Raw genomic sequence first — 26,252 nt, 5'->3', positions numbered from 1 at the left:
TGCTACTGGGCTGTCATGCTCGCTAGGCGAGCAGAATGGCTCGCCTAGCGAGCCCCTAAATGAGGCACCTGAGGCACCTGCGCCCAGAGAAACAACCATTGCCAGACTTTCATGTTCGCTGAGCGAACAAAACCTTCGCCTAGCGAAGGCCACGCTTCAACCTTCGCTCCAGCGAGGTTGAGAGGTTTTGCTACTGGAATGCTCGCTGGGAGCTCGCTAAAGGCTCGCCTAGCGAGTGAGTGCTGGCTGCGCTTTTCACCAAGTCTGGACGTGTTCGCCACACACCTCGCTGGAAGCTCGCCTAGCGAGTGTGGTCATGTTTGCCACTGTAAAATACTGGAGCTTTTCGTTGGGCTCCCGCTGGACGCTCGCCTAGCGAGTCCTTCGCCACAGCCCTCGCCTAGCGAGTAAGCTGATGAATGCTTGTTTTATTTGATCCCTTTGCCAAATTTCTTGTGTCTTCACTTTCTATTATTTCATGCCTACTTCCTGCACAATAATACACAAATCAAAGGTACCAAGATCGTTTATCATTGAATTGCATTTCATCCAAAACAAAGGTGGTTTCGAACACTTTAGCAAGGAAATGGAGTGAAAGATACCCATATTTGATAGCTTAAATTAGCACTTTTGGGTATCTAACATCGACCTTAATCTAGGATTTAAACTTAGGAGAATAAGGATTGTTCACATGTAACTAATCTTCTTCCAAGTGAAAATTTGAGGAGTGTGGTTCCTTTGCCACCGTAGATAGATTTGTTTTATTTTCTTTTTCGGAGGAATGAAGCTTTTTTTTCATTAGTGCCTTTATAAGGACATTCCTTTATCTTCACTTGTCTATCCTTTTTAAGGATGGACTGGAAGTTTGAGGAATTTTTGTTAGATCATCATTGCATGTAAAGGGAAAATGCTCCTGTTTAATTAAGACATTTGTAAACATGAGATATCATATTAGATGGATCAAACCATTTCTTTTGGTCACGGTGACTGACTTCTTTGTAGTATCACGTTTTTGTTATTTGGCTTTTCCTTGTTTCTTTTGCCCTCCCTCCCCTTTTGGTGTGAGCTTTATTCTTTGTCCATACATCCTCCAGTTTGGTTGTAGCCTATTATGATTCTTTCTCATTTCTCTTTACCTTTTTTCCTTTTAATCTTTTCGTATATTTGATTAGCAATGTGTCGCATCTCGAAAAATACGATTCCTCGTGATGGTCGCGAAAAAATGGTTCGAACAGAGTCGCCACCGAACTTCATTTATCCCAATCAAGGAATATGAAAATATTGATAAAACCTTTAAAAATAGAATAATGGTCGTCGCAACCATATTCGGGTTCGGGAGTCGATTATGCAAGGAGAAGGTATTAGCACCCCTCACGTCTGTTGTACCCAACAGGAACCTTTTAGTCTAGTTTGTGATTTGAATGTTAGCTATATGTTCATTGTTTTCTTCGAGTGATAAAGAGATCGAAAAGACAAAAGAAAAGAAACCTCTAAAGGGGAAAATGAAGGGTTTTTATTAGTGTACTCTCCAAGATCTTGCAATCTCGTGTCTACGTATCCCTATAGTGCAATAAGGAAATCACAGCATTCGTAGTTCAGGGAACTACTGTTTGTTGGTATCTTTTAATGAACAACTGTTTAGATCGCATTCTAAAGGCTAAACATTGGCTTGTCTACTCTCGACGGAGGCTTAAGCACTAGTTTGTTATGCGCGCTAAAAGAGATTGAACAGTGTTCTTTCTGAAAAGAGTTCGGGGGTGACAAGTTGGATATGTTGGATGTTTTGTTTGATAAGTTTCAATCATACGGGGCGAGAAAAAAAGATAGATTTGATGTGTTGAGATATTTTGTTGGATGACGATTACTCAGATAGTCGAGTAAGGCAACTCGTATCTAAATAGTCGATGAGAGGAATCGAAGGCTCTAGACCATTTCCTTTTTCTTCCTTAATTATAAAAAGGTTTGATAATAGTTAAGGTATTTTAAATGGATGACGAATACTCAAATGGTTGAGTAAGGCAACTCGTATCCAAGTATTCGGGAAAGGGAATAGAAGGCTCTAGACCACTTTCTTTTTCATCTAATTAATTATGAAAATAGGTTTACATATGGTTGATATTTTAGATAAACGACAAATGGTGAATGACTGAGCAAGGCAATTCATATCCGAGCATTTGAGGAGAGGAACCGAAGGCTTTATACCATCTCCCTTTTTCGTTTAGTTTATTATGAAAAATGATTTAATTTACTTGGTTTAGAAGTTTTTTAGAGAAATGGCAATTGTTGGAATAATCGAGTAAGGGAACTCATATTCAAACAATCGAGGAGAGGAGTTGAAGGCTCAAAACCATCCATTTTTTCATTTCTAAATTAAGTTCAAGTATAATTAGAGTATTTTAGTTTTGATTTAGTAAAATACTCAACGTTGAATCGAGGTTTGAATTTGCGTTCAAGATGAATTGGATTATATTTGGTGAATCAGTCACCTAATTAATTAATTAAAATCGAATATGTCTCATTGTAAGAAAGTCCAAGAGGAAGCTAGTGAGGTTGATGGCGATGCTAAAAGTGATCGACTTACAAAGATGTTGAAATTGACTCAACATTGAATCAAGAATCATTTGATTTTTAATGGTCTAACATGGTTTTGAATCGATAATAAAATTGGATGGGTTTGAAATGATTTTGAAAAATATACTTGATGTTGATCAAGCACCTTTGATTTTAGTATTTTTGAAAGGTTATTTTTAATAGTCATTTTGTCTTTTGGATTAACAATTATGCATCAACTAAAAATACAATAAAATAAACTAAAAAATAAAGCAATAAAAAGGTGAAAGAAATAATAAAAGGGATGGGCACATTATTAACACAAGATGTAAAAGAATTAAAAAAACTAAAGGAAATAAAAGAAAGAACAAAAATAAATAGATAAAGCAATAAGAAGAAAATAAAAATAAAAATAAAATATACAAAAGACAAAAACAAACTAAAAATGGGGGGTGTTGTTAGAAAAATGCTTCATGCCCAAAGGAGGGGGAACCCACATGGGTATGTTGAGCAATTAAGGGGCGTGGGGAGACTTCATCTCCCAAACACCATATTTAGTTAATAATCCCGTAGCAACAAAAATGGAAAAAAATGGGTTACAATGAAAATGTTAAAACATCATAACTTTCTCAATTTCTCATGAAATTAAGCAAATAAATAATGAAAAATTATCTACTCGATCTCACGAATATAATTGTATATTCAAAATCAGAAAATAAACAACAACAAAATTCAAAAATCAATAAAATGCAGCAACATATATTTGTTTGATTTGGCTATTTTATTCACCCTCATGACAAATGAACTATAAATTCATACTCGGAGTGATGTTGGGAAGTTATTAGATACATTATTTATGTAAAATAAGCATCAATTTGCATTTGATCATTTTTGTCCATGGAGGTTCAAGAACACTTTAAACTCTTGATTTTGAAATCAATTGAGTTTCCATACAAAATTGTGATTATCAAGGTACTAAATAAATAAAGCAAAAGTAAAAATATAATAGAATTAAATAAAGAACAAGCATAAGATCCATTTAAACAACAACAAATCACCTTTTTTTTATAGAGGTTCAAGAACACTTTCCAACTCTTGATTTTGAAATCAATTGAGTTTTCATACAAAATGGTGATGATTAAGGTACTAAATAAATAAAGCAATAGCAAAAATGTAATAGAATTAAATAAAGAACAAGTATAAGAGTCATTTAAACAACAATAAATCACTTTTATTTATGGAGGTTCAATAACACTTTTCAACTTTTGATTTAAAATCAATTGAGTTTCCATGCAAAATGGTGATGATTAAGGTACTAAATAAATAAAATAAAAATAAAAATACAATAGAATTAAATAAAGAACAAGCATAAGATCCTACATATTCAATAAAAAGAAAGAAATGACTTGAAAGAAAATAAAGAGAAAAATGAAGAGAGTTTTGGCTTAGTTTTTATGAATGATTGATGGTGAGATTTGTAAATGAGAATGTGAGTGCCTTCTAGAAGCTTATTTAATTAAATAGTGAATAATCATGTAATATATGCATGGAATAATGATGTAATAAATGAGAGATATTTTGGACCTTCTAGAAGCATTGGTTTTTGTTTTATGATGCATGAAAATGATTAATAAAATTTAAAAGAATATTTTGATGATAAATCAAATAATCATGAATTTATCCTCTCTTTCTTTTTTATATGTTTATTAAAAAAAATATAAATTTAGTCAATTTCTTCAACATGTAAAATGTTGATTTCTTTTACTATAATGCATATATGCATGATTATGGTGACTTTATTTTATGATAAAAAATGCATATGGATAAAAATACAAAACTTGATAAATGAACACGTCTCAGATGATTTTAAATTGCCTAGAAAAAATTGGGGTATGACACAATGATCATTTTTCTTTGGTGTTAGCACTTTCTTGATGGAGCTTAAGGGACGCCAAAAAATAGTTTATGCATGCTACCTAATATGTGTTTCCAATAGCTACCACGTCTTTAAGGGAATGGTATTTTAGTTTCATATGGACCATATAATATACGAGTCCTAAATTGGTCACGATTGGGCAACCAATTATGCAAGCGTAGATGGATTTGCAGCCGATCACCAACAATATATACGTAAAAAAACGAAAGTTTTAAGTTTAGATATATACATATATAAAAACTTAGCAGTATATATATTTATAAAAAGGTAAAAACTGAATAGATAAACATGTATATGTAATGCTTCAACCGAAAAAATTAAACAATATATAAATAAAACACACAAAAAAAAAGACCAAAGATATATATACACACACATAACACAAAGACCAAAAAGTAATGTATATATACAAAACTCAGAAACTAAACAAATATATATATATATATATATATATATATATATATATATATATATATATATATATATATATATATATATATATATATATATATATATATATATATATATATATATATATATATATATATATATATATATATATATATATATATATATAACTGAAATAGAAGCAAACCAACAATATATACATAAAAAAACGAAAGATACCATGAGTTCGACGTAACCCCATGGCCTTGTTGTTGACCAATTAAATCCTTGGAGGTCATTCCATCTGTAAGGGACAAGATCCTCACAAGCCAGACACATACTCTCTAGAAAGTGGGTGTACATTATGTCACGTGAAATCCCCATATTTATTAGGACCCTCTCCACGTCTTAGTTGACCATGACAACCTTTATAAATAATGAGACATGATAATTGGGTACTACATTGATTAATTATTTGTCATAAAAAGAAATTGGTGATCAAAATTTTTAGGTTGGCTCTCGTTTGTCTTTTGTCTTTTGTTCTTAAGACTAAGTCTCTTAAGAAAGACTTCACTCGCGCCTCTTGAGCTAGAATTACATGTGTGGTGTTGCCCGAGGAAACTTTAAGTCTCTCAGGCTGGGAGTTTAGATAATTTATTTGTATCTCCCCGAAGGGCGACAAAGATCTCCTTCAGGAAGTCTAGAATACAAAATATTTTCTTAAAAGGCGACAATAATATTCACTAGGAAATCCAACATACAAAATATTGCCTTAAGAGGTGGCAATGATCTTCGCTAGGAAGTCCTGCATATAAAATATTACCTTAAGAGGAGACAAGGATCTTTGCCATGAAATCCAACATAAAAAACATTGCCTTAAGAGGCAACAAGGATCTTCGCCATGGAGTTCAGCATATAAAATATTTCCTTAAGAGACGACAAGGATCTTCGCCATGAAGTCCAACATACAAAATATTGCCTTAAAAAGCGGCAAGGATTTTCACCATGAAGTTCATCATACAAAATATTTGGAAAATATCTTCAGTCATAAATATTCAGGCAATTATTCATAGATAAATACTTATGCTTCTTAAGAAATTACAAATATTTTATGCTATAATAATACTTAATATGGAGAGTGTTTCAAGTTCTGGGCAGGAGTTGGCTGCCCAGCTCCTGCAACTTCTATTCCCTGTGAGAGAGCTTATATAATATGCAATATGCTCCCTTTCAGTTGGGTTGTAGTTTTCCATGATGCACAAGTAAAACCACTTTCTTTAAGACTAGATCACCTTCTCGTGTCTCCCTCGGGTTGACTTAGGAGTTGTATCTTTTTGCGGATCTAAGCTTGGCGGAGAATTCTCGAATATGGACGATCTCTCTCAATTCATCGATCAAGTCTGCCACACATTTCAATCCTTCTTGTTTACATCCTGATTAAACTTTGGGTGTCGCCACGAGGGCGTGTCAATTTCCAGAGGAAGCATGGAGTATGCTCCATATACCATGGTGAATGGAGTTTCCTTAGTAGTAGAGTGAGAAGTCTTGTGATATGACCATAATATTTCATGGAGCAGTTCTTCCCATTAGCCTTTGGCGCCATCAAACTTCTTATTGAGTCCCTTAAGGATTACCTTGTTTGCAGATTCAGCTTGCTCATTGGCTTTGGGGTTCACAATGGATATGAACTTTGTTTTTACTCCTAAATCTCGGCAAAAGTCAATGACCATAGTGTTAGAAATTTGAGTCTCGTCATCGGAGACAATGGCTCCAGGAAGCCTAAACTTGCACATGATTTTCTATCAGTAGAAACGATGAACTCTTTCTGCTATAATTTTGGCGAAAACTTCCGTCTCGATCCACTTTGTGAAGTAATCTACATCCATTATCAAAGAATTGAAGGTACTCATCTTTAGAGTCATATTCAAACTCTGATAAATAGAATTGTTTAGTTTACTCAAAATATTGATGATTTATTGCCTATATTCAACCGAACATGAATGCCACTTTTCAAAACTTCAAAGGAAATTTCATACTTTTAAAAAATTGTTGTTTGTAATTATTAGAATCTTTTTGAGTTTTGCTTTTATTTTTTTATTTTTTATGTGCATGTAATTTATTTATTTATTGGGGTCTTTTGTGTATTTATCAAGTTCATATGGATGCAAAACAATATAAAGTAATAGCCTTAGGAAGTGTGGATGTTGCAACATTGATAAAAAAAACTTTTAAGATCAAGCAAATATGCTGAAGATCTTTTCGATTTTGTTAACTTGTCATTATGTATTGTTCTAGCTTCTTGGTTTAATTCAATTTCTTATGGATTGGAGAAACTTATTTACCACAGTGTTTGGATGGAAAATAGTTGAACCCTTTGGCATATTGATTATTTTAATCTAAAGCATATTTTTAACATTTCTTTTATAATATGCAGTTAAATGATGAGCATGAAATGTGTACCAGGAATACTACGGTACAAATATCGATAAAAATGTATAGCAATATTTATTTTGTTTTGGAAAATTACTGTAATGGATATTTTTGGTCTTTTTTTTTATGAATAATTTACCGTTCAAATGGTTAACAAGGTTTAATGAGTGGTTAATAAGTGGCGCTTCTTGGATCAATTAGCCATTTGCACGTGTTTACCAAGATAACATAATGCATCTATGAACTATTAGAGAATTATTAGAATCAAACCTCTTCATGAATTGTTAAATTTCTATCAATCATCTAAGTGCAGATTTCTCAAGCTGAACTAAAGAATTTTTTTGACTCATCATGTGACGAGGTCATACCATAAGAACTTTCTCCATCTTTAAAACTATGTATTAAGGTAACATGTTGTACTCTTAGTTGATAATTTATTGATGTTTGCTCTATGGATTATTTATCTTGAATTTGCTTATGTTTGTCCTATGGATTATTTCGGTTGAATGCTACATTTCCATTGCTGATATGTTCCAATTCCCTTTTTTCTTCTTTTGTTGGGACTTGGGGCAATATTTTTTCATTTGACTAAGTTTCAGAGTTACCGGGCCTTGAAACAGGAACTCCCTAATGATAATGAAGTTATTGAAAATCTTAGTCAGAAATCTCGCTGTGTTTGTTTATCACTTGGGTATAGTTAACATGATGTTGCTGTGTTGTTTTTATATGTTGTAATTTAATTTGTTTTTTAGGCTTAAGTGGTTGTTTTGTTGGGTGTTCTTAGTTTTTCAGATTCTGTCTGTTTCTGTTTGTATTTGTACATGCAAACTTATGTCATATTTGGTTATCAATTCAACTTATTTTGCTATTTCACAAAAATAAAAATGGTAAGTAGCCTATGTTTGGTTTAGTAAAAATGTGTGGTATTTGCAGTGTTTAGTAGTCAGATGATGCTATTATTTTATGAATATTTGATGTGACTTTGTATAAGATAGTTAATACTATGCATGAGTATATTAAAAAATATTAAGATGACATACAATTATGGTCGGTATGCATGAGTATATTAAAAAAATATTAAGATGACATACAATTATGGTCGGATAGAAAATGAGCTTGGGATTAGATATTATGAAAAGAAAAAAGATGTTGATATATTTTCTTTTTTGTTAAAAAAATTTATAAGAAAAAATAATCTATTTCACGTTTTTCTACCAATCTTTCTTCTGCTTTATATAAAAAATTACTAAAATAAAAATTAGAGTAAATATAAAAAGGTACATTAATTATAAAAGTGAGAAAATAATAAAGACATAAATCATAGGCTCTGGGTGGCGAAAAGGACATATTATTATGACCATTTTGTCCGCATTTTAATGCGAAGCATTTTAATGCGAATCTTCTATTGTGTTTGTCTCGTCCTGCCTCATTTTTTTTATGGATTTTCATTTTTTTATGGATTTTTGTGTAGACGTGTGCATTTATATAAATTTTTGTGTTTTTATATTTAAAAAGTGTTGTGCATGCGGGTTTTTCCCGTCTCGTCCTCATTTTTTTTCATAGCGACGAAGGTTTTAGATATGCATCCTCAATTATCTTCATCCTATATTTTTTTAGGTTTTGCGAAGCAGTCAACATCCTAAACAGAGCATGACGTTTGTCACCCTTAATTTGTATCAATTTTTTTCTCCCATAATAAATAAGAATTAACGAGATTAATGACAAATAAGAATATAAATGTCATTTTAAATATAAAAATTAGGATTAAAGAATGGTTAAATTATATAATTTTGTGTAAATTTAATGTGTCATAAACCACTATTATACTTTCTATTAAAATTAAACATAACTCTTAATTCAATATCTAATAATCAAATAGAAACAATAATTATGTATCATAATGAATTCAAAGATATTTTAGTATATACAATAAAAACAAATTATATTCTAATGAATTCAAAGAAAAGAATATTAGTGTTTATTAGTTAATTGAGAATATGATGGATAAAATATATATTGTCTTTTGTTAAAATTATTTTAATTATTTAATTTTGTTCGTATATTTTATCATCTACATTATGAACTAAAAATCTAGCATTAAATTGGAATGAATGCTTTTACATTGTTTTTTTTTGTTGCAATTTAACATTAGTTCAAAATATATTTTTTAATTATTGAATTTTTATCAAATTATATTATATAATTTAGTTATGTAAATATGTTTTTTAAACGTCTACTAATATTTCTTTATGATGTTAATGAGATGTATTTGAGATATAGTAAAGGTATATTTTGTTTAAACGTGGAGTTAGTATTCAAATATGAATGATATAATTTTTTTTTTGAGTTTAATTGAAATACATTGACAGTGTAAAATGATTTTACACCATCAGTTAATCATAGACGTCAGATATTAAAAGAAGATTAATTTTTATTTTAAAAATTTATAAAGTAATACAAACGGATGATGGTGATGAATCGGCAATGTAAAACTTTTTACACTGAAAGTGTATAGTAATTAATCTCATTTTTTTTATAAATTGAAAATTGTTAAATAAATATCCAAGAAAAATTAAATAATATTCTAATAAAATTTTATTGTGAAGAATATTTTTAATTATATATGCTAAGTTCACACGTGAGTTTGAAATATTTTTTATTTATGATATATTTAATCAATTCTATTGATTTATTATCACTAAATAAACTAATTAATTTATTTTTTAATTTTTTAAGTAAAATTAAAAAATTTATTTTATCAAATTAAATAATACTATTAAATAATAATTTAGACAATTATTTTTCATCTTGTGAGTCGAAATATATATTATACGGTTTAAATACTTGTGCGGCCACACTTATCTTAGTAATATACTCTCAAATCTCAATCAATTATAATATTGTCCGTACGTATATATACTCTCAATCAAAATTATATTGTTGAAATTTTACAAGAATCAAAATAAAATTTTGCTGATTTGCCGAGATTAATTATAAAAAAAAACCTAATTAACCCCAAAATTAGTTCCGTTTAAGGTCACGCCGTACGAGAAAAAGAGATTATCCGGCCCATGCCATCCCTCTCTGACCGAATATTATTTCAAACACAAACACAGAGAAAGTCATGAGATGAGATCTACCTATTTCTTCACAATCGATTTCTTTTTCTTCCTCAAGTATGCATCTTTTTCCATTATTACTTCTATTATTGCTTTTCTTATTTTGCACATGCAAATTCTACTTTTATTTTTTCCCCCAACTCAGATTGGATCCAATTCCACTCCTGCATACGATTTTGTTTCATTATTTTTACGATTTTATTTTATTTTAATCCTTGTCGGATCTGGTTATCTATATCTTCAAATTCTGGATTTTTTAGACCAGAATTGCAGTTTTTGTCTGTGTTGAAGTTGTTGTTTGGTACTCACTGTTGTGGTGGATGGTTGATAGAAGTTTACCTTTTGTTTCCTTTTGATGTATGCTTGTTAGGGTGTATTAGACATTGCTGAATTCATTGTTTGAACATTGTGTTGCTCAATTTTGTATTCTTATACATAGGTATTTTCCAGCGCCCATTATTAGGTTTTTTTACTTTATTTCTTGCATTTGTATCTACATTGTTGTTTTTCATGTTAGGTAATACCTGTGTTTGTCGACCGCGGATCACAGAAAATAATAGTTTGTTTCAATTCTGCTATGCTATAGCGCTACCATAGCAGTTATTTGACAATATTTTGTATTAAATTGTGTATGTGAACGGTATCGGTTTGCGAAAATTAGACTATGTAATGGCACTATACGGTTGCTATTTGACAGCACTGGATACTAATTTCTCAACTGTAAATCCTTATAGGTTCTGTACAAACAGTTTACTTATTACTCGGAGTTGAAACTATAGTAGATTGAAACTTTTATGTTGTTTTTCATATTGTGTTGACTGGGATAGAAGCATGGTCCTGGATAGAACATTATCACGAAAATTGGTCCAGGTAGTCGATTCCACTTAGTGGGATAAGGCTTGGTTGTTGTTGTTGTAGTAGTATATCATGGATACTTTCTGCCTTATTATCTCCATCCCTATGAACAAATTGTACGACTGATTGTATTTTTCCATGTTGCCACATTATTTGCAGGAATTTGTGATCTCTGCAGCTTTATATACGGATAATTTGATAAGAAAACCGTCTGGCTGTAGAGGAGAATGGCAGAAACGATATCTAGCTTTTGGGGTCCAGTCACGTCAACTATAGAGTGTTGTGAAAAAAATTATGCATATTCATCTTATATTGCGGAATTTTACAACACAATATCCAACATTCCAACCATTCTTTTGGCTCTCATTGGTCTTATAAATGCTTTTAGACAACGGTTTGAGAAAAGATTTAGTGTTCTTCACGTATCTAATATGACGCTTGCCTTTGGAAGCATGTTATACCATGCTACCTTACAACATGTGTAAGTATTGATTTTGGTCTTCTTTTGCAGTAATTCATTCAATTTTGCTGTTTGTTTCTCTAACCTCATAAATATAAATCAATTATTATATACATATACATTTCTGATTCACCACTTAGGTTAACTGCGGCTCATGAAATATAGTAGTTTGTCTATGTTACAGTGCTATAGCCCTGCTATAGTTGCTATTTGACAACGCTTTGTACTAAATAGCATATCGCAGAACCATATAGATTTGCACAAATTTACTCCTCTATTTGACCACACTTTGATACACACAAGACACTTATGCATTTGAATTAAGAGGCTAATTTTTATGCCACTTCATCCTTTTTCCCTCCTTGTATTTCTTCATACCCTATGCTAATCGACCTTATTTTTGCTACTGGGAGGAAGGGTTTTATTTTCAAAAGGGTTAGATAGATCTAGAATGATATTGTGACTATGCAATAACTGTTTCATTATATTTGAGTGTTGATTGTTAAACTTTTTTGGTGCTAAGAGCTAGTTAACCATCGTCATTTGAGGGTTTGGAATTTTCTTCATATGCATAAAATGCATCTCATATTCTACCGGAATGCGTAGTTTGATTATTAAGTTTGTCATAGTTTATAAAAGAAAGAAGTTTGTAAATTAATATCTGTTTTTGGGTGATTATTTATTCTTCAAATGTTTCACTTTAATTTAGGCAACAGCAGAGTGACGAAACTCCTATGGTGTGGGAGATTCTGCTGTACATGTACATCCTCTACTCTCCAGATTGGCACTACCGTAGTACAATGCCCATATTCCTATTTCTGTATGGTATTGCTTTTGCCGGTGTCCATTCATTTGTCCGGTTTGGCATTGGCTTCAAAGTCCACTACGTCTTTCTCTGTCTCCTCTGCATTCCAAGAATGTACAAGTATTACATCTATACTGCAGATGCGTGTGCCAAGCTGATAGCAAAGCTATATGTAGCCACTCTTCTATTAGGAAGTTTGTTTTGGTTATGCGATCGAGTTTTCTGCAAGGAGATATCCCAATGGCCAGTTAATCCACAGGGTCATGCTTTATGGCATGTTTTCATGGGCTTCAATTCCTACTTTGCAAACACATTCTTGATGTTTTGCCGTGCTCAACAACGTGGCTGGTCTCCGAAAATTGTTTGTCTGTTTGGTGTTTTGCCGTATGTGAAGATTGAGAAGCCAAAAAGCCAATAAGAGAAGATAGTAGAAGATGAAAGTTTATATATCATGATGATACATATTGGAAGAGTTATCTGTGTTTCGTTCGCCCTTGGTTCTCAGTTTTGTTTTTCTGATTTAGATTGGTTTAAGTGATGATAATTTTTTATATATTCTGTTGCAGCTTTAGGACATGTACCATATTTAAAGCCATATGGATGCTTTCTTGGTCTGAGACTTTTGTTAACACTACTTATGACAACCAAAAGTTTTGCAGTAACATGGTTGTTTGTTTCTCAGTTTCATACCACATTTTTAATTGTAACATATTATGTAACCTTTTCTAGTTGAGTTCTTGAGTATGTTATTAACTTATGGAGCTTTAAACATTGCTTTCATTGAGAAATTTCCCTTAAAGTTTCAAGGCTAGGTTGGAATGAGACATTATTAGAGCAATAATGTGTGGCTAATAATCTCTGTCTACTGAAGTTTTATCTATATTATTATCATTGAAAATTTGATTTATAAGCTGAAAAAAGTCGATATTTAATCATTGATCATGTGAAGGATTACAATATCAGTAAACTAAAAATCACTGCTACTATTCATGTGTGAAGAATTTTACAATATCAGAAAACTATAACACTATTGTTCATGATTTAAAACTATATTGGCGAAATTGGTAAGTATAGTCTTTCCTATGTCTTTCTGATAACTCAATCTTTTCAAAAGTATGAAGTGATATGAAAATCTAAAAATTTATTGTGCAAGAAGTCATTTAAGTGGCAATAATTATGACTAACATATTTTCAAAAATAATTTCAGTTTAACGATAGTGAAAATCTTTTTTTACAAAAATAAAAGTTATTGTTTTTAAAATAAAAAAATATTGTTTATATATTATTTTTATTATTAATCCTTAATCAACACTACTACTTTATTAAACATTTACCTGAAAGAAATGTAGTGACCCAGATTTTTGACCCGGATACAAACTCAGAATTTTGAGTAAATTGTGTCATTAGTTTCACTTGGAGGATTCAATTGATTCCAAACGTGTGTAGAATTAATTTTAATATGTTTGATTATATTCTTGAATATAGGATCAATAGTTTTTGAATCTAAAATAATTGATGTCAATTCAATTTTGCAATAATTTATCCAAACATTAATCATTTTACCTTCACTCTTTTTAGACAAAAAAATGTATAAAATCAATTCACTCTAATAATTTTCTTCATAGCATAATCAAACACTATTTTAGATACAAGACACTCTAAGTCTCATAGATAGAGATTTAAATCATTGAATCATAATGCAAGTTGTATATTTTTTTTAATCAAAATAAAATTCAACACCACACTCTCAGTCTCAGGTAGATAGAAATTTAAATCACATCATGTTCCAAATCCTTTTTCACTAGGGAGTAATAAATTTTGTAAGTGTAATTTCCAGAGAAAAAAAAGACAACAATGCAAGAAAAAAACACCTATAAATCCAAATCAAGGTGAAAATCAGAACTTAACAAGTATGATTTGATAGTGATTTAATTTGCATCATGTTCAAAATCCCTTTTGACTTTGGAGTAATCAATTCTGTTGTGTGTAACGCCCAAGAAAAAAGACAATTCAAGAAAACAACACAATCACGCATAAAGCATGGGAGCTTTAAATCCAAATCAAGGTGAAAATCAGAGCTTAAAGTATGATTTCATAGTGTTAGTAATAGTATGGCAAACATAAAAACTGGTGAATTCATGAGAGAATTTCATAAATTCTCAAACAATCTCATGTCAGTAGATAAACTCAGATAAGTCAGTACAGACAGGTATATAGTTTGTGTTTCCCTTCACAATATTTGCAACATGTCATAGTATGTAGAACAAGATATTGTTTATCGCAATGGAATCAATCAACTATCCAACATCACTCAAATTACAGTTAATTTAAAAATGTTAACACTCCCCTCAAGGAATTGAGTAACAATACAGGCGTTCCTCTTGGGCTGCCATTGGCTATTTGAATATTCCAAGATATTCGGCGAGTAATGGCTGTTCAAGTAAATCAATCAATAGAATATTCAATAACAGTAGCGAGAGAAACAGAAGGGGATGTTTTAACTGTCAAAGTACACACTATACACATCTTGACAGGTTCCTGAATCTTTGTTTCGTTTCACTCATAAGATAGAACGCGCATTCAAAAGTATCTTTTTTCCATTTCCCTTGTAAATGAAGGAATCAAATAGGAGAAAGGACAAATACACCTCGCAATGGATCTAAGACATCCTTTCAATTCCTTGTTGCAACATTTCTCCAAGCCTCCTATACAGAGCTTCTTGTTCATCGAATGATAGGTTCATCAATATCTGAAGCAACCAGCATAAATGCCATAAATACAACATCTTTCAAAATGTTATTTAAAAGAGTGTATTGCTGCTATCATTTTTAAAATACAATACCTGGTCCAAAATCATTTCAACCGATAAACTTTGTGGCACGACAAAGGACTGATGATATATATATGCAAACACGGCCATAACCATCTACACAAGGACAAATTGGTCAAATATTACTTAACTTCTACTTGCACATAAAAGCAGGATACTAAAAGGACTAAAGATACAAATAGTATAAAGGAGTTAAATTAAAATTAGTGACAAGTAGAGGAGCAAAAGTAGATCAGTATATAACTACATACAATAAAATAAGCGCAAAACATCTCTACCCACTTTCACATATGATATAAAAACATTCTATTGATTGCATGATTATTAGTCATTGAAGATTTTCAGGAAGTTCATTGAAGATCCTATGAGGTCTGAATGTTTTCAATTACTAGAATTAAGTGAATTTTAATGTGCAGGACCATCTTTAATGCTTCATCATTTTCTTCCTTGGAAGTTCCTTTTTTTTATATCTTCTTTTGAGGGTAGGGCAGAGATGTGGGAGAGAACTATGGTCTTGATTCTTTTGAATATAGTTTCCCTATTATGATATTCCATGTAATCCCAACTTCGAATTGATTTATACTTCCTTTGGATTTCAAGAAATATTGACCAAAACAAGCATATTAAGAAAGGTAGTTGATCACATTTAATCTATTCAATTCCATCAAAAAAATTAAGCCTATTAACCTGTATGACTAATAAATTTGGTAATTGGAAATATAAATTTAAATTAAATTATGTACATCAAGAGTCTACCTGGCAGTCCATTCTGTCGGTAATTCCACCGTGTCCTGGAATACTATCACCAAAATCCTACGAAAATGGGAACAGCCATTTTATCTATTTATACCTCGAACTTAAATGGGTGATATATTAGCATGATTGCATATTGAACAGAAAAATAAAATGCCAAGAGCATACCTTTATTTTAAAAGCCCTTTTGAAACCACTTGCAAAGAAGCCTCCGAAAGGTGCGATAATTGAAGCAAACAAGCCAAGACATAAAGCATGCCATTGAACTGGTAGGATTGATATCTCTTTCCAAGGAAACTGCACAACAGTATACAGTGTGTCAAAAGATATGATATTCAGGGTCTATGATTGAATTCTCATGATTACATAGAATCATTTTTATAAGCTGAACCGCAAAACAGAAATAGAAAGTTTAAATTCAATGGTTGGTCGAAATGTCGGCTTTCAAATTCTATGTTGTCGTCTTAATAATGTCAATTTTATCTAAGAATCAAATGTAGAATTGAATGGTTAAAATTTGACTTCTTTGACCAACTCAGTGATAGGGTCAATTGAGTTTGAGTCATTGATTGAGCAGTCTGGGTCTATGACCCAGCTGTTTTCTAAGTAATCCCTGCACTTCTTTATCCAGATTAGATGTACATTCCAATTCCATATGCTTTCCTAGTTTTTTGAGTCTCCCAAGTCAAATTAGATGTCCTTCTAGCTGTTTGAGGCATCCAAATTGTGTTATTTGTAAATGTAGATAAGTTATCTGGTGAATTTTGTACTACGACCCCACATTGCCATAAACTGCAAAGATATTGTTGTAGGTTATAAAATTCAAAGTTCAGCTGAATGTCAAGTAATTACCCAGTGAGGAGTCCATCCTAACAACGAGTAAGATTCTGGCTTAAACAGTAGACCAGGATCACAGTCAAGCCAACCAGTTGATAGGTCCTGCATTTATTCCCACCATGTTGGTGATATGAACACAAGTCAGTTGGTTGTTGAATAAAAGACCTTTTAATGGGCCCGTTTGTTTTGACTTTTTTTTAAAAATGATTTTTATAATGTTACATATTTTAGTGTAAAAAAAAATTACAAAGAAACTTTTCATAAAAGCTTCAAATAAATTTTTTGTTTGAATAGTTATTCTTAAAATGTTATTTGAGGTATTTTATCATTTTATCAAAACTTTTTTTGGATATCAAATTTTCAAAAAATCATTTAATTTGGAAGCTATTTCAAATAGCTTTTCATAAAAATCATTTTTAGGATACAACTTTTTAAAAAAATTGTGATTTTGACTATGTTTTGATCTTCAATAATGTATATTTATGTTATAGAATGAACAATTCAATCTTTTAATTTATAAAAAACAAATTTAGAAAAACTTCTAATATTTTGAAAAATATTTTTGTAGAATCCATTTTCAAAAATACAAAGAAAAAATTCATTTTTTTAAAGTTAAAACAAACTGGCCCAATATGTGGTGTGTCAAGAGAGCTACCTTCCTGGGACATGTAAACCACGGAGAACGACCCATGATGTTGGCAAGCTGCAAAATGAGATTTGTACAATGATATTAGCATCCAGTTCAGAATAATTACATTGATATTTAAAGACTAAAAGGAAGAATTTAATTGCCATAAATATGATCATTCAATAACGTTCACAATAATGAATATATATCATCACAAGTGATTCTGGATCAATGAAAGCGTCACCCCAGAAAAAAACGTGTTTTATCTTCATTAAGTAATTAAAAAGTTACTCACCATGAATGCAGATATGATGGTTGTAACAGATGCCCCGATAAAACCCTCCCAGGTTTTCTTTGGTGACAACTTAATCAAAGGGGTTTTTCCAAAGAAGAAACCAAAGAAATAAGCAGCAATGTCATTAATGACAATAAGCGTTGCAGGAAGAAGAAACCTGTACAAAAAGTCAGCAAAACATAAAAATCAATTCAATTCAAAAGCAATGGAGCAGCGACATGTTTTGTTCATCTAATAGTACATACATACACAAAATCAATTCAATTAAAAAGCAATGGAGTAGTGCAATGTGCTGCTCATGTAATAGTACATATATACACAAAATCACTTCAAATATTGGTAATCAAATGATGCCATTTTACAAGCAAGAAAATATTTTTTAGAGAAAATGAATTAACATGATACCTTCAACAATCAACCATGGTAAAATGTAAACGAGGGTGGAAAGATAGGGGTGAATAGAGGTTAGAATGATGTAAATAAGCAATTCTCAATAGAAAGTATATCCATTTAAACTGAGAATTGCTTATTTACATCATTCTAACCTCTATTCACGCCTATCTTTTTCCCCTCAATCAATTTTTACTAGGATACTGGCATAACAATGAGAACTCTAGACATAAAAATATGGCCTCATATCTCCCATTTCATTTGTTTGTTTGCTCACATCAATAACTTAGCTTATGCTTATGAATGTAATTACAAGTTCAAATGTCTTCGAAGACTATTTGATTCCTTTGCTTAATATAGAGTGATTCATTTTAAAATTTCATCCCCATCTCTGAAAAGTCATCTGTTAGGAGAGTATAATTACTTGGTCACCTCCCATGCGGCAGTAAGTTGTCCCTCATTGCTCAATCCCTAATCTTTTCTCCATCTTTTTTCCTATCCTAAGACTTCAGTTCCACTGTTTTGGCAAGAATTGAAAATGTCCCAAGTGATTTAGCCTACATGCTCCCAAAATATGCAGTTCACTACACCATCCTTTCAGTTGATTATTATGGATCAAATACCTATCAGATACCATCTAACATAAAAAGTTGTTGGCATGGATTTCGAACAGCATCACGAAATATGATATCATGCAAACAAGAATCCTCAAAAATAGTCAAAAGTTTTTTGGGCATAATTATTGAACAATCATTATTTTCTTTTACTGGATAAATTACCAGAAAATCCCTTCAAAAATGCTTGGCACGGTGAAAGAGGACTGCCCAAATACAACAATCAGAATCATGTGTGTCCAAGCATACTGGCCAAATTGGTACTTGTACATCTTCTTTTTCAATGTGAGAATGAACCATATGAATCCTGAGCCCAATCAATAAAAGGGAAGATAATCAAAGTATAAGAGTACTTGCAATGGTGCAAAATCATCAGTAAAATTGCAATCCTAAAAAAACTAGAAAACAAATTAGCTAGGCATCTGGACATTGCATAAAACCCAGCCCATGAACATTAAAACAACAAAAGTGATATGTATAGGTTACCTGTAATGTACAGGGAATAGCAGACAACCATATGATACTTTATAAGACTGCTCACAAGCCGATATAAAACCTTGTCGGAATTTACTGTGTTAACCAGGCGCTGACTCAGAATACGTCCATAAACAAATAGCATTGCGGTGAAGAAAAAATGCCTGAAATGGGATATGCCAATTAAAACTGGAACAAGTTATTACATGTTTTTCTTTTAAATCAGATGCGGATTATGGCGCAGAGTCAAAATCCACAGTATAAATACGGTGCTGCAGCCTATGGCAGATATAATAGGTGTTGCGGAGGCGGGCACAAAACCTGCCATGCTATAACGCCACAACACCGCCATGGCGGAAATTTGACAATGCCGACATGAAATAATAAATTTCCTTGCAGTGAGATTAATGAGTTTACAATATATACCAATTTAATAGCCTAAATCCTGGAAGCTGCTTATCTTCATGAGCTCGGCGGAGTAGATTGAAAAGTTCTCTTGCCATGAAGATTTGAATGACCACAATCATTGCAGTAATGTAGAGGTGACCCATATAGATGATCAACACAAAGCTCCCAATCATCCAAACGGATGAATATGCACGAATCAACATAGACTTGTATTTGCTTTTGTCATTAACAAGTAACTGAGCACCATTTGATTTACTAACTTCTGGAATAACCTGATATAAAGACATCATACAATAAACCACCTTCAAAAAGTATACGAAAATTTTCCCAAACAGATACTGCTGAGTTTCAGATCCTAAATCATTCTACTTATTAATTACATATTTGAAATCACAGTGAGTCAGTGTTGTCAATCGTGCATCGCGGAAAAATTGTGATTTATTCAAATTCCGCAATACATTAGTGCAATAGCGCCGCTATAGCCACTATTTGACAACATTTCATCGTAAATAGCGTATCACAGAACAATAGCAATTTCCTATAGCGCCACTATTTAACAACTCTGCAATGACTTTGACAAAACCACGTGTCGCTATTGTTCAGCAATACGCTATGCTATAACGCCGCTATTAAACAACCCTACAACGAGTTTCACAAAATCACCGGACCACTGTAATTTTGTCGAAACTCCAAAATACAACTTTTTCCAAAACCACAATGGCACTGTTATTCTACCAAATTAACCACCTATAGAGGGTAAAACCATCAAGTAACATAATACAAATGATAAAAAAAATAAACCTAGATTTATTATTATTAAGTTAAAAATAAAATAAAATAAAATAGACCTAGCCTCCAATCATATGCTTTCCATACTTAGATACATTAGACAAATTTTACATTCTTCAAATTTTAGGATAATCAATACTACAAATTGAATCAATTTCAATATGAAAAAAAAAAACCTACTAATACAAAATACTTTAAATAATACATAAAATAAACAGCAATTAACAGTGAGAAATGAAAGTTTAAAAAACTAATTAACCTCATTAGAGCGTTTCCGGTGTCTAATTCGTCCAGTGTTAGTTGACGGAGAACTACTACTAGTAGTATCCTTTTGCATAGCTGTTGAATCAAATTTCAGCGAAATTGAATCAACGTAAAACGAACATGTGTAGCCACAAAGTAGAAACCTGCAATGAAAAGAGTTTCAGATTCAAAAATCAAAATCAGAAACAGTAGCGAAAGTGAGACGAAAAAAAAGTACGAAACCTTGTTTGGCTCTGAACGATGAACACGACGGTGCGAAAAAAAAGAGTTATAAGAGGCAAATACGAAGAAGAATATTGATATAACCCAATCGGTGATGAAGTTTTTTTTTTTTGTTGCTAAAAATTTTTGAAAAGAAAAAATTCTTTTTCTTGTTCTTGGCTTAACAACGCACGCACACTTACTGATGCAAGAGGATCATTATTGTGAGGGATTCCGATTCCTTTATTTTATTTATTATACTATTTTATTATTATATTAGAACTATATTGTTTGACACAAAAATAGTATTTTTTTTAGAATTATAATGAGGGTTAAATTAGGAAATTTAATGTATATGTAATTTAACCAAAAATACTAAGGCAAACTTCAACAAAATTATGCAATTATGATTTAGTCAAAGTAATCTTAAATTTAGATATGTTATTAAGAATTAATATTGTGTGTCACGCGATAAATACTTAAATCTTTTAAAATCACATTTTTAAATAGACGTTTAAATCTTTTAAGTGTTTAATTTAAAGTTTGATCACTAAATATTAAAAAAATTATTAGCATTTGGCTGTTGCACATTAATTTTATTTTTTCAGAAAATGGAATATGTATATGACACTATTTCAGAAATAAATTTAAAAATATAAATTAAGATATAATTTGACCAATAATATTCTAAAAGTTTTGTTGCTTATTAAGTATGTGTGAGTTTGTTGTGACGAAAATATTATTTTAAATTAATTAATTTTGTAAAAATAATTATTATTAAAAATAATTTAAAAATAAATTAATTTTGTCAATGTATCAGAAATCCAATGTATCAAAGATTTTGTCGATGAAATAATATTAATATATCCGAAATTTAAAAATACAAATTAGAATATTATTGTGTCAAATAATATTCTTAAAATTATGATGATTATTGAATATGTTTGATTTTGTTATGACAAAATATTATTTTAAGTAAATTAATTTTATAAAATAAATTATTGTTATAAATAATTTAATTTATTTTTAGATAAATTTATATAAAAAATAAATGAGATTAAAGATAGTGCGTTGATATTGCAAGATAATTTTATTTTTTCATCTAATAAAAATTTATTAATTTTCTATATCATCAACCTAATTTTAAAACTCAAGTATTATTTGATGATTTACACGTGTTTAATAGATTGACATTTAAAATTATCGTATATTTTTATGTTCTTTTTTCTCAAAATAAATTCAAGTGTAAAAATCAATTTAAAAACAAAAGTTATTGTTTATAATCTTAAGTAGAATAAATTATCAAAACAAAATTAATTTTATTTAAAAAAAAACTAAAATAATAAAATCAGTTATCTACCTTTAAAATTTGACTATTTAAAAAGTAGAACCAATGCTGAAAGTACTATAAAATCTTGTTATGAATTTGTAACAAGAAGCAAACATGGTCTGAAACATATTGCACATGTGGAATTTAAGATTGAAAAAGCAACAGCACACATAAATAAGAGAGTACGGAATTGGAAACCAGTTTAGGAAATTTCTTATTCTATGGTTAATTAACTAAACTAATTTCTGATGTTAATACAAAATCATTTTTTTGTTAAGATTGTGTAAGTATTACGTTAACACACTAACACTGCAACTCATTAAGGACAGTTTTATACTTAACATTTTTTCTGATTATAGTGTCTGCTATCTGCTTTTTAGTATTTAGAACTGTTACCTGTTTGGGAGTGGAAGATTATTCGAATATGAAAAAGCAAAAGTTCATTTCTTCCATCAAGATAAAAAAGAGAGGATATTTTTAATGTGGAGCAAAGAATATAAAGTGATTCTTCCTTTTTTAAAAGTTATTCTTCATCTTAAAATACTCTTCTCACCATTTGTGTATGTTTGTTACATACGATTATGAGTTATAAACGAAATGATAAGAAAGTTTATTAAAACATAAAACAACCAATGATTAATAATATAAATATTTTCAAATTGGTCATACTAGTATTAAAAATGATATATCTTTTCCACACAAAAAAGAATGCCATGTGTAGAAAAATACAAATTGTTAAAGTCTTCAGCCTTATGTTCAAATCACAACTCAAATGCTGTAGAGTGTGGATTGGTTTTTGATGAAGTGTTTCAATTATTTTATGTATATAAAATAAATTAGCATTATAGTTGACAACGGTAACATTAACATGTGCTTTGTGTATTAAATTATATTATAGGTTTTAAATGATTTTTGTCGATATCAAAGTGGCTTATAATAAATTATGTTCCGAATCGATCATCATAGACTCAATAACAAAAAAGTTCAATCATCAATCCAAAATTATAATATACGGAGATACGGTGTATCATTACCTTGAGACTCGTACTCAATCCATACCACAGACGATTCCTCGCATACCACGTCGAAAAGCGAGGGGATCGTTAACTCCTCTTCATTTATAAGGGAAATCATGCAAGAGTTGGGGTATGTTCAAATCCTAACTTACTCTCACGTAACTTTTTACTCAATAATTGATTTGGATGTTGGAGTGTTAACTTTGTCGGTTCATCCCTATCCGTCGTACCATAAGCTTGATCCATCGCACTAAGACTTTACTACACATTTTAGTTACATAACAAAACATTGACGTTGTTAGTAAGAAACAACTTTTGATTCCTATGAATTCTACAATCAAGTCTCTCTGTTTCAAAAATCACGATTTGCTACAGCGAGCTTACTTGAAGAAGAAGATGATGATGACCGGTCCAATTACCGAAAACACAACAGATTTTTGAGCCTTAATATCTTTTCATTCCTTTTCATTGATTCAGTAGACGACAAATCATTCATTGATAAATAGCTTCCACCATGAAACTCCCCAACTCGCTAATGGCGAACGAAAGGTAGGAATGTGACAAACTTATCTTAAAGTTTCAAGATAGTGATAAAGTAGGTGGAACTCCTAATAAGACAATTCCACGGGTAGTAACTGCCACTATAATGACTCACTCAGTATCATGAATCATCATTGATGACGGAAGCTCTTGCAATCTAATGTACATCAAAATCTTCATGAGGTAAGGGCTACGTAAGTGAGATTTGAAGTTGTATGAAAGTAAGAGTCTACTATCATTTAATGATTCCTCCACTCTTTCATGTGGAACTACTAAGTTGTCAGCCTCTTTCGGGGAAAGAAAAGACAAAATAATTGGAAATGTGTATTTCCTCATGATCCCTTATGAAAATGTCTACAACGACATCCTTGAGAGGTTGTTCCTCAAAGCATTAGACACATTAGCATGTCAGGTCCATTTTAAGATGAAATATCACAATAAAGCACGCAAGTCAGTTGTTACTTAAGCTGACCTCTGTGACACTCACCTTATACGTGAAGTTGTATTGAAGAACCCCCTCATGAACGTCCTCGCCTCTGAGAGATAAAATTAGAAAACCTATTAAGTCGTTAGTATGGTCGATCTCCACATGCCAGAAGATGAAACGCCGTTAGACAACAAACTCGGCCCAACGACAGAATTCAAAGGGAGAAAACCTTAATGACAACTTTAGACATTAGATTTGAGACCATTCAGCTAGACGATAATCTAACATAGTTGATCCGCATAGGGGATGAGTTACCGACCATGGTGAAGAAATAGCACTAAGGGCCTCAAAGCTAACGCCAACCTCGTTACAGATGTTCAACGTAGAGTCTATTGTGTCTTGTCACTAGTTGGATATTAACCCTTCTATACGCTATGTGGCTCAATGAATGAGGAGATAATCTCCCAAGAAAACTGAAGCAACCGAGAAGACAGTCTAGAGCCTGTTGGAGGATAAATTTATCTCTAAGGTAAGATAAATTGAATGGTTGTCGAATGTCGTGTTGGTCAAGAAAGCTTTAGGAAAATGAAAAATGTGTGTTGATTACACTAATCTCAACCAAGCATATCTTTAATATTCCTACCCACTCTCAAACACGGTGAAGTTAGTAGACAATTTAGCATATTAAAAGATGATATCATTCATGGATGCATACTCCAACTACAACCAGATATCTATGTTTGAGGCAGATAGAGACAATAGAGCCTTCATGACAAAATGAGCCAACTATTGGTACAACTTCATGCCTTTTGGTCTAAAGAATGCGAGGGAACCATTCCAGAAAATGATGAATAAAATCTTCATGGGAGATATAGGAGAAAAATTAGGAGTCTATCCGGATGACATAATCATTAAGTTTGGCAGTGATGAGTTGCACAAGTAACGCCTAGAAAATGTGTTCCGGAGGATCTGACAATGTGGTATCAAGCTCAAATTCTAATAAATGTACCTTCATAGTCAAAGTCAGAAAATTCCTAGGCTTTTACCTGATAGAGAGATGCATAGAGTTGAATTTGGATAAGTGTGAAGTATTCATCAAGATGAAAGACCCAACGACGAAGAAAAAGGTGATAAACTTAATGGGATACTAACCACCCTGAACAAATTTATATCCAAGTTAGCCCAACACGCATTACTGTTTTACAAGTTATTAAAGAAAGAAACCTACTTTGAGTAGACCATAGAGTGTAAACAAGCATTCATGTCTCTAAAAGTAGCCTTGTTAACCCCAGCGGTTTTGTTTGTGCTGATCACATGGGAAGTTTTGTTTTTTTATCTGGTCGTCTCCTCATCCAAAAGGTAGATTCCACTTAAAGGTCGGTGTATTTTATATCTAAAGCATTAACTGGACCTGGAGCACGCTACTAGAAGATAGGGAAAGCATTATTGGCATTAGTGACTGCATCAAGCAAGTTTTGATGTTACTTCTTAGCCCATGCCATTGTTATTCTCATTGATCTTCCTTTAATACAAGTTTTCACTAGTCGAACCTAGTTGAACAATTGACGAAATAGTCTATCTAAATATTCGAGTTCAACATCTCCTTCGAGCCCAAGAAAGTGTTGTGATAAGTGACAAAATTATGTAAAATATGTAGGTGCTTATTAACTTATTTTACACGTAATTAATAGAAAAAAAATCCTGATTTATCAATGAAAAGTGATAAAAACACATGTTTAGGCTTTTTAACTGCACATTAACTAAAAATAGTTAAAAGGGATTGGAAAACAACCAAGCAACACACAAAGACCTTGACAATACACTTTCCTACAAGCAAAGCTCGCTAAGCCAAGATCATACACGCGTTTAACAAGCACAGGCGACTGATAAGTTCCATATTTACGTAAAATATGT

General features: G+C 31.5%; 2 protein-coding genes across 2 annotated transcripts; one reads left to right on the top strand and one right to left on the bottom strand.

Moving 5' to 3' along the window:
- Positions 1-10,305: 10,305 nt before the first annotated feature.
- Positions 10,306-13,311, top strand: LOC127077102 (alkaline ceramidase). Its single transcript, XM_051018697.1, has 3 exons — positions 10,306-10,479; positions 11,437-11,758; positions 12,447-13,311. Exons 2-3 carry the CDS (start codon positions 11,505-11,507, stop codon positions 12,958-12,960), a joined length of 768 nt encoding a protein of 255 aa, XP_050874654.1. The 5' UTR covers positions 10,306-10,479; positions 11,437-11,504; the 3' UTR covers positions 12,961-13,311.
- Positions 13,312-14,698: 1,387 nt separating this feature from the next.
- On the bottom strand, positions 14,699-21,255 carry LOC127077086 (phosphatidate cytidylyltransferase 1). Its single transcript, XM_051018696.1, has 12 exons — positions 21,047-21,255; positions 20,820-20,967; positions 19,790-20,043; positions 19,376-19,527; positions 19,055-19,196; positions 17,886-18,042; positions 17,618-17,665; positions 16,978-17,064; positions 16,294-16,422; positions 16,129-16,185; positions 15,385-15,468; positions 14,699-15,291 (listed from the first exon to the last, which is right to left on the bottom strand). Exons 2-12 carry the CDS (start codon positions 20,895-20,897, stop codon positions 15,202-15,204), a joined length of 1,278 nt encoding a protein of 425 aa, XP_050874653.1. The 5' UTR covers positions 20,898-20,967; positions 21,047-21,255; the 3' UTR covers positions 14,699-15,201.
- Between the last annotated feature and the right edge of the window lie 4,997 nt (positions 21,256-26,252).

The sequence above is a fragment of the Lathyrus oleraceus genome, chromosome 1 (genome assembly GCF_024323335.1).
Source record: "Lathyrus oleraceus cultivar Zhongwan6 chromosome 1, CAAS_Psat_ZW6_1.0, whole genome shotgun sequence".
NCBI lineage: Eukaryota > Viridiplantae > Streptophyta > Magnoliopsida > Fabales > Fabaceae > Lathyrus > Lathyrus oleraceus.
Note: the sequence above shows the minus strand (reverse complement) of the source record. Positions and strands in the feature narration are given on the sequence as shown.